This window comes from Bison bison, unplaced genomic scaffold, assembly GCF_000754665.1.
Source record: "Bison bison bison isolate TAMUID 2011002044 unplaced genomic scaffold, Bison_UMD1.0 scf7180017864053, whole genome shotgun sequence".
Taxonomy (NCBI): Eukaryota; Metazoa; Chordata; class Mammalia; order Artiodactyla; family Bovidae; genus Bison; species Bison bison.
The window spans coordinates 1,517,494-1,527,305 of record NW_011494625.1 but is presented as its reverse complement, the minus strand read 5'-3'; the positions used below and the strand labels follow the sequence as shown (position 1 = coordinate 1,527,305).

Sequence of the window (9,812 nt, the reverse complement as noted above, 5' to 3'; positions counted from 1 at the left end):
CACTGGAAGGAGATGGGGGGAGATGCGGAGGAAGTGGTGGACCAGGTAGGAGGCGCTGCAAGAGCCAGGTGAGAGGTGGGGACGGTTCGGAGCAGCTGGGGGAGACGGGGGAGAGGTGGGCATTCTGGCTGGATTTGCAAAGAAGAGCCAAGATGGTTTGCTGAGGAGACCCACGTGGGTGGGGAAGAGAGGGGTGAAGGCTGACCCCAAGGATCCTGGCCTGAGCAACAGGAAAGATGGAGTGCTGTGTGTGGAGACGGAGGAGGCAGTTGGGGGGCAAAACTCAACGGCACGGAACCTGAACGCGCCACTAGAGAACGTGTTCCTGCCTTTCGGGGTCCTTTCTGGCCATGGCCAGCCACAGAGGAGCCCCTCTGCCTGCGGTCAGGGAAGGCCGCCCAGGCTGTGTGTGGCGCAGCAGAGAGGCCCTGGGCAGGAGCCACATCTGCAGTGCTCGTGGCTGAAGGCCTACCCACCCCACAGCCCGTGGCTGCAGACACTCTGTCCCGAGGAGAAAAGCTCTGCATGGTGGAGGGTGGAAGAAGCTCCTGGGACTCTTGGCCCATCTCTAAGGAGCCAGTCACCCAAGGGAAAGTGTGTGTTAGTTGCTCAGTTGTGCCCAACTCTTTGCAATCCGATGGACTAAAGCCTACCAGGCTCCTCTGTCCATGGGGATTCTCCAGGCAAAAATTCTGGAGTGGGCTGCCTTTCTCTTCTCCAGGGAATCTTCCCAACCCAGGCATCAAATCCAGGTCTCCTGCACTGCAGGCAGATTCTTTACCATCTGAGCCACCAGGGAAGCCCCCATCCAAGAAAGGGAGGGTGTTTAATCTGTGTCAGCTGGAGGGCAGGGCCAGATCAGACCACCGGATGGATGGTGCATGACTGGTCTCGGGCTAGGAAAGAAGAACTTTCTAGCAATTAGCAGAGGCCCAGGAGCGAGCGGGTTCCCCAGCACTGATGGGGTCTTGGGTGTGAAGGCTGCTGAAGGTGACCTTAGGCACCCTTCACCTTAAAGACTCTATGACGGTCTAGGCTCCCTAGGCCTGCTCAAATAGCAGCAGCTATGACTTCAGAAGCAGTGTTAGGGGTGTCAGTCACAGTGTAAAAGTCAGAGAATTAGGTCTGGATAAAGACCAGCTCACACGTGCACCCGAGTGGGCTTCTTCCTCTCTATCATCATCATCATCCCCATCATCTACTTTTCACTGTTCCTGTGCCTTTAAGAACATGCCACACGAAATTACTGTAACCCAACTGAGTCTTTCATCCATGCTTTAGAAGCCTAACAAAAGATGCAGTATTTGAAGGAAGGGGTTCGGGATTCTGAATCACAAGATATATTAATACAGACTCTGCTCTAAGGGGTGAAAGTGTTCAGGCAGCTGTGCCCATCTGCGGGCAGGAAGAAGGGACGAGGCACAGACCAGGGGCCTTTCTGCGGTTTGGATTCGCCAGGTAGGAGGCTGTAGTTGCACCCTTGGCACTTAGAGGGTTCAGGCTGTACCTCCAAGTTGGCAGCCAAGCTGGAAGCTCATAGAGTCTCTAAGTCAGAAAGCAGCCGCCATAGACAGATGCCCACTGCAGGCGGGACTTCAGTGGGGCCAAGGACTGGTGGTGATAAAAAGAAAATAATACCAACACACTGAAGACTGGCAGCCGAGTGGGCAGTTTTCAGTCGAGCAGGGATGGAATTAGCACAGAGCCCACCTCTGGGGGGTTTGGTGGGAGGAGGGGGCACCTGGGCAAGGTCTTCTAAAACCAAAAGTCTGCACACCATTTCTGTTCCACGTTAGGAAGCAGCGTCTCTGTGGCCTGCAGGCCGGCGGCCAGCCAGGGGCGCCTGGGAGGCCGGGCTGGTCTCGGGCCAGCAGGGGAGCCCAGGTTGGGATTAAGGCCTCCAGCTGCCTGTGCGGCTCACGTGATGGGTCACGTGTGGTTCTGGTTCTGTCCCCTGCAGGCCTGGCTCGGGGGTCAGGACTGGCCAGGTTCCTGCTCCACGGGCCCAGAAAGTCTTGAAGAGGTAGGAGGACTGCACAGAGGGCTTCTGTGGATGCTTGAACAGGCAGGTGGGGGCAGGCAACCTGACCACTGTCTTAGTCTCACACTGGGCAACATCGCAAGGAGCATCGTCAGTGGGCCACGGATGCAGGCAATGCAAGCAGGCCACGGATGCAGGCAATGCAGGCGGGCCACGGATGCAGGTGATGCGTTCACCCACGTGTCCTACATGGATGCAATAAACCTCGGTACATCTGGGCTTCATTTCTTTCAAAGTGGTCCTATGACTTTTAAGTTCTTTCTATTTCATTCCAGTTGCTAAGAGTAACTGCTTTTTTTTTTTAAGTTAGTAATGCAAAACAAAAGTAAATTGCTTGCAAATTTCAAGTTGATGGATTGGGGGTGCATGGGAAGGATCCACAGAAAAAAATGGAGAAAGAAAAAGAATTCAAATAGCAAAGATTTAAAGCAAAAACATTGTGGGAGAAATTTGGTCTCACATCCTAGAAGGGAAGAGAGTTTGTACAACTTGCATGTTACCCTGAAAGGCCTGAGGAGAAGACTCTGGACAGCTGGACCTGCCCCAGCTGCCAAAGCATCGCTGGAGAAAGACCGAGGTGGTCTGGAGACTTGGCGGCTTGAAGAGGAGGAATGCAGAGGCTGGGACAGAAAGGGAACATGCCTTGGGGGATGAAATGAGTTCAAGAGATTCTTTATGGAGCAGGAGGTCCTCTTCTAGAGTCATACTCAGGCTTTGGAAGATGAAAAGGATGAAATTGAAAACCAAAAAATGAAACAAACCGATTACATTTCTGTGATTCTTTTGATGTTTTTCTGAAGGATGCTCTCAGGAGTAGCTATTGAGAATGGATTGCTATGTCTGAGTTGCTGGAATTCGGCTGTTTCATAAACTAATGGTGTTTTGAATAAAAAGGAATTGTTGGAAAAACAGTGAAGGTGCAAGACGTGGACATTTTATTTACGGGGTGGGAGCTTGTGAGTACTGAGCAAGCGCAGTAACTGGGGAGCTTAGAGCTTTCTGGGCTGTCTCTCTTCCCTTCTCTGAACGGCCAGCCCGCCTGTTGCTGCCTGCCTCGCCTCTAACAGTCTGGCCACACGGAGGCCCCTGGACAGAGTCCTCCAGCAGGACAGGGCCCCAGAGCCCCTCTCTAGGGGCGCTGTCTCCACAAGGGGTGCCCCAGGATCCCACCGGACAAAAATGTTAAACACCAAAACGTCAAAACCCGTGCCTCAAGCTTTAATTAGCAAGTGCCCACAATGAAGTAACAGCTTCACCCAGAAAGGGTCTTCTCAGTGAAAGGCGGTGCAAAAACTTGAAGGTTTTAGTTTAATTCCCTCTCCTCCTCTGCTGTCTCTTCCCTGCCCACCTCCTTCTTTAAGAAACTGCTCGATACAATAATTAAGGAACAAAATAAAACAGCAAACCAAACCCTTACCTCGGGAATTTCAAATCCAGGATTATTGATAGGGCCGGCATAATAAATCTGCTCTGGAAAGACAGACAAAGCGCACATCAAGTCATTCAAGTGTTGAAACAGAATTGACTTTACTATTGTCTCTGCTTACTGTGCCCTGGGGATCCAGTGATGGAAGCAAAGGGTCTCTGACTGTGGTACATAAATCCCTAAGTGGGACAGAATCCAGGCCGTAGCAAGTAGCAGGAGACACGCAGGTCACGAGAGAGCCAGGCAGGATGAGGGTTCAGAGGGTAGGCTGGCCCTGGGATGCTCAGGGTTAAATCCTAAGACAACTTCCCGTGACTGATCGACCTTGGACAGTTACGATCCCTTTGGGCTCAGCGCCCTCGTTTTTAAGACGGGTATAGTAAGGACAACAACAGAGTTGCGAGGAATGAAGAGAGCTAATCCGTATAAAGCCCTGATAATGATGTTTGGGAAGATTTGCTAAATTTACGTACAGAGATGCTGGGTTTGACACGATGGTTGGTGTGGGACGTTTGAATGACAAGATCTCCCCGAGGCTTCTCGCTGATTCTGTGACTTCTCGGTAGCCTTTCAAGACAATCCCTTTGCTGCTGACGGCAGGAGTAGGTTTCTGCTGCCTGCAGCTCAAGAACCATGGCTGCTGGGACCACGAACCACTTGAAGTCCCTCAGGGAACGGGACCCAGCTGACAGAGGAGCAGAGTCCCAGCACACCAGTGAGCGCGCCCCTTCCCGTCAGGTGCGGCTGGATTCTGCTTGGATTCCCCTGGACGCATTTTATACCCACTTCACGTATCTACTTGGTGTTCTAAGGTGACACAGTGCAAACGGCTGGATCCTGGAGGCAGGACCCAGCTCTCCTCCTCACTAAGTGTTGGTGGACGAGTTGCTAACTATCCCATGACGCAGCGCCTGCACTTGCAATGCAGAAGTAGGAAGGCCTCTTCTGCAGGGCGCGGAGGGGACTAGGAGCTCGTGTGCGAGCTCGCGGAGCACGGGGCCCTGGGAAGGGGGAGCCAGCAGGTCTTCCTGCACGTTTCTCACCTTACTTCCCAGTGTGAAGGAGAGGGACGCGAAGGTTCCCGGGGGGACGCAGAGAAACCTGCCAAGGCTGGGTTTGGGAACCTTCTTCCTGAGCCATTGTGAACAGTTGCTAAGTTCTACTGGTGTCTTTTTTTTCTTTTTTAGCTTCCGGTTTAAAAAAAATGGACGAGTGCTATCTTTTGAAGCATACCAAACAAATGCTATCTAGCACTTTGTTATGCTCATTTAATGCTCCAACATCTGCTGATTTGTGCTTCACTATGAGCGACCTTTGTGGGGTGAGAGATTGCCACGAACTCGGTCCTCACTTTACAGTTTCAACTGGAGCTTTTCTGTGGGCCCATGAAGTTCCTGAGAATTGCTGCAAGTAACTCACGAAACTTTTTTTTTTTAAACCTGATGAAACAACACCTAAAATTAAATTCTTGCTCCTTCTTTTTCCAGATCATCTCGGGTTCTGAGATTCCTTTAATTAACATCCTCACACTCCAGGGCTATAAAAAGAGCCGTGGTATATCTGTACCCACTTCTTTCTCTCCTTCTTTGGGAATCTTGATCAGTTTTTAATACGGAGTGGATTAAAAATTTCACCCTCCTGCTTCTGAATACTTGAAGTTGCTTCTGCCAATCGACTTTTTTTGGGGAACCCAGATATTTGTGTGATTGGCACACAGTGTATTTTTAGAGAGGAAATGGATTTTAAAATGTGGAAATAGCAGCTCCCGAAGAGTCGTGGACCAGACGGCTGCCCTTTCACTAAGAGAGTAATCTAACGTTATTTAAACTTAGACACATTCACTGTGCACTTGCAATGGGCATTTATAAAACTATGAAGTGAGCAGCCTTCTAGGGCTGAGTAGGGTCCCGCCATGCCCCCTCTCCAGGCATTCAGAGATGTGCTCGTTACCCCGGTCTTTCTGCCCTAATATCACATGGGCCTCCTCTCAATGACAAACTCCTATAAGGACTCGTTGACAATCTTAGCCTCTTTCTCTGCCAAGAATGGTTCCGACAGACACATGGGTTGTGTCCCCCACTTCTAGTCAGATAGTTTCTCCTCTGGGCAGGGGACCTGACTGGTGGGAGCGTTATGGGGTCTGGGAAAGGGCAACAAGAACAGTCCAAGAAGGCAAACCTTTCTGAGCAGCGATAGGATCCCCTAACAGAGAAACTCACATCTCACCCCAGGTACACAAGTAGCTGTATCACCGGTGAAGCTCTCAGAACTTCTTGGAGGGCCTTTTCATTGGAAGCATACAGAGTTTGAGTTTTCTTCTGATGACGCACAATTACATGGCCTCTTCACAAGGTCACAGTATGCGCAGTTCAGACAGCTGTGCTGGCTCTCCGTTTGGAGGCTGTACAGGCGACTAATGCCTGCCCCTCCCCCACCAGATGTGCATGTCCTGATCTTTAGAACCTGTACATACTTTACAAGGCAAAGGGGCTTTTGAAGATGCAAAATTAGGATTTTGAGATGTCATATTAAGCATTTTGAGATGGGGAGATTATCTTGGATTGTCTGGGTGAGTCCAGTGTAACCACAAGGATCCTCATAAGCTGGGGAAGAACAAAAGAAGAAGGGGATGTGAGGATGGAATCAGAGAGGAGGGATGTGGCTACAAGTCAAGGAAAGCGAGCAGCTTCCACAAACTAAAAACCTCAAGGAAATGGACCTGTATCCATCCTCGGAATTCTCCAGAAGGAACACAGCCCTCCTGAGTCTGGTTTCAGGCTTCTGGTGTCCAGAGTGGTAAGAGAACACCTTTGTGTGGCAGGTCACTAGGCTCACAGCAGCAGTAGGGCACTGATACACTGATCTCGGGCCCAGAGAGGAGGCTGGGCGGTTGGCCAGAGAAGGGCCAAGAGTGGCGGCTTACATATATTTGAAGTGAAGTGAAGTGAAAGTCGCTCAGCCACGTCTGACTCTTTGCAACTCCGTGGACTATACAGTCCTTGGAATTCTCCAGGCCAGAATACTGGAGTGGGGAGCCCTTCCCTTCTCCAGGGGATCTTCCCAATCCAGGGGTCGAACCCAGGCCTCCTGCATTGCAGGCGGATTCTTGGGCTCCAGCAAAGACCTCTTTGGAACCATGACACCCGCATACTCTAGGTATTCAACAAAAGAGAAAGTCCCTGGTCTAGACAGTGAAATTTCCAACACAAATTCCAACTAAACTCAGGACAGGTGGTTAAGAAAAATGCAGAGTGATGCAGAGCCTACCAGGTCAGTGATGCTTAGTGCAACATTCCACAAGGTGTGACTATCCCGCATCAGCATCATTAGATAAAGCAGCCGCCATCCACATGTGGCCACTGAGAACTTGAAAGGTGGCTAGTGTGGCTAAGGTTTTAATTTAATTTAAATGTAAGTGATTTCAGTGGCCCCCCCGAGGAGAGTGGCTATCGTATTGGACATTTGGTTTTAGGTCAGCACTATCCAATGGAAATATAATGTGAACCACATCTGTAATTTGTATTATTTTTAAAAAGTAAAAAGAAATAAGCGAAATTAATTTAATAATACATGCATATTAACCCAAATATTACAATTATTATAATTTCAACGAGCCTATTTGCAAAGCAGAAATAAAGACGCAGACATAGAGAACAAATGAACGGACACCAAGGAGGGGAAAGAGGGTGGGACGATGAACTGAGAGACCGGCGCTGACACATGCACACTGTGGGTGTTACGTGTGAAGCAGATCGCGAATGAGAACCACATGCACACTATGGGTGTTACATGTGAAGCAGACCACGAATGAGAACCACATGCACACTGTGGGTGTTACGTGTGAAGCAGATCGCGAATGAGAACCACATGCACACTATGGGTTTTACGTATGAAGCAGATCACGAATGAGACTCACATGCACACTATGGGTGTTACGTGTGAAGCAGATCACGAATGAGAACCTACTGCAGAGCACAGGGAACTCTACTCGGCATTCCCTGGTGGCTTAAACGGGAAGAGAATCTGAAAAAGAGGGGGTATATGTATGCGTGTAGCTGATTCACTTTGCTCTACAGCAGAAACTAACTCAACGTTGTGAAGTAGCTATACTTCAACAAAAACTGGTTTTTTTGGCAATGGAAAATATAATTAACACATTGCATACAAAATACAAATTTTGAATTTAATTTAAAAAAAAATCTAGGTCTCTAAAGGCAAAGAAAGTGTTAAAGAACTTAAAACCATTGACAATGAATATTTATCTGGCAGAGTGAGACCAGCTAACAATTAAAGGGAAAAAAAACCCAATGATGCCTATAAGACAATGACATGCATATCAAAGTTAAGTTAAACTTGAAAAAACTGATCAAGCCTTTCAAAATCCTTTTTCAAAAATGGCACCCTTTAGGATCATATTGAAAGTAAAACATGCATGAATTAAAATATGCCATTAATAATTTTATCTTGAAGTTATGTGAATCATCTCTGCTTGAAAGATTTTTTTCAACAAAATTTAAAAAAAAAGACTATAATTTCAATAGATTACCAATATAGAAAGCATCAATGAGATTTTTAAATTCTTTTTTCAATCTATGTTTTGTACAAAGTCTTCAAAATTTGGTGCAAACTGTACTCAGAGCCCATCTCACTTGGATGGGCCCCGTTTCTGGTTACCAGGAGCCACACATGACTCATGGCTCTTGGAATGGACAGGGCCAACGATGGAGCCATGGATGGCCTAGGAGGTGAAATGATTTTCTCCAACTTCATTCTTCCTACAAGAGCTTTCTGCATTTGCCGCCCAGGTTTTCTCTGTAAGAGCTATAACTTCTGGCAGCAAGAAGGGAAGGAGGATTTAAATTTTTTTTTTCCTTACTAATCTATTTTTGGATTTCTGTGTGTAAACACTTAATATAACTCTCAAAATACAGCTTGTGAATTGGTGGGCTAATTGCATTGCCAGAAGGAGAAGCAAAGGAGATGGTGATGGGAAGAAAGGGAAGAAACTCAGCTGATCTTCAGAAATCTGGGGCAGCCACAGGGAAGGGCAGTGTGACCGAAGTCATGAAACAGATGTCACAGGGGGTGGTCTTCCTCAGATTGGGGGTCTCAGGTGTTCGTGCACATCAGAGCTCTCAGGACGTTTGTTAAAATGCAAACACCAGCAACCCACGGGGTCCACAGGAGAGCTGCCAGTCCGCCTTCTCAAATAGCTTCCTACATGATGATTACACAGAATTGTGGGTACTGGCTTCCCTGGTGGCTCAGACGGTAAAGCATCTGCCTGTGATGCAGGAGACCTGGGTTCAATCCCTGGGTTGGGAGGATCCCCTGGAGAAGGAAATGGCAATCCCCTCCAGTATTCTTGCCTGGATAATTCCGTGGACAGAGGAGCCTTGTAGGCTACAGTCCATGGGGTCGCAAAGAGTCAGACATGACTTACTGACTTCACTTCAATTAGATTTAATGAAACTCCACAACAGGCTGAGAGTTTGTAAAGGATCCCGTATTACCTTAGAGAATTAAAAACACTTTGGCCTTTTGTTGCTGTTCAGTTGCTAAGTCGTGTCCGACTCTCTGCCAACCCATGGACTGCAGCGTGCCAGGCTTCCCTGTCCTTCACAGTCTCCCAGAGTTTACTCCAGTTCATGTTCAATGAGTCGGTGATGCTATCCAACCATTGCATCCTCTGTCATCCCCTTTTCCTCCTGCCTTCAGTCTTTCCCAGCATCAGGGTCTTTTCCAAGGAGTCAGTTCTTCGCATCAGGTGGCCAAAGTATTGGAGCTTCAGCTTCAGCATCAGTCCTTCCAATGAATATTCAGGACTGATTTCCTTTAGGATGGACTGGTTTGATCTCCTTGCAGTTCAAGGGACTCTCAAGAGTCTTTTCTAGCACCCCAATTTGCAAGCATCAATTCTTTGATGCTCAGATTCTTTATGGTCCAACTCTCACATTCATACATAACTACTAGAAAAACCATAGCTTTGACTATCCGGACCTAGGTCCTATGTCATTATTAATCTCAATATTTTGGGATCAACAAAAAGAACTGATGGATTTCAAAGGACAAGTTCAACACATTTTTGGATCATTTACAAGAGGCTTAATTTTGAGGATGGAGGGAAGTTCCCAGGGTTACAGAATTCCTGGACAGGCACTGTTCTTTCTCTTTCTTCTTTCCTTCCTTCCTTCCCTTCTTTCTTTCTGTCTTTTCTTTCTTCCTTCCTTCCTTTCCTTCTCTTAGTAAAAAAAAAAAAAAAAGTCTAAGGTGATCATTGTTTCTATTTTTTTTTGCAGTTCAAGGGTGGGTGTTTGCTGTGCTGATCTAAGGAATATATGTTGA

At 47.8% G+C, this 9,812-nt stretch overlaps 1 protein-coding gene across 3 annotated transcripts in view; it reads right to left on the bottom strand.

Moving 5' to 3' along the window:
- Positions 1–9,812, bottom strand: part of LY86 (lymphocyte antigen 86) — a 43,608-nt gene that overhangs the window by 1,162 nt on the left and 32,634 nt on the right. For 2 of the 3 annotated variants that reach the window (XM_010835835.1, XM_010835834.1), the window contains one exon: positions 3,459–3,511. In XM_010835835.1, coding sequence (XP_010834137.1) covers positions 3,459–3,511 — 53 coding nt within the window. Of the gene's footprint in view, positions 1–3,458; positions 3,512–5,907; positions 6,071–9,812 lie in introns of those variants that run through there. The other variant, XM_010835836.1, reaches the window with a different exon arrangement.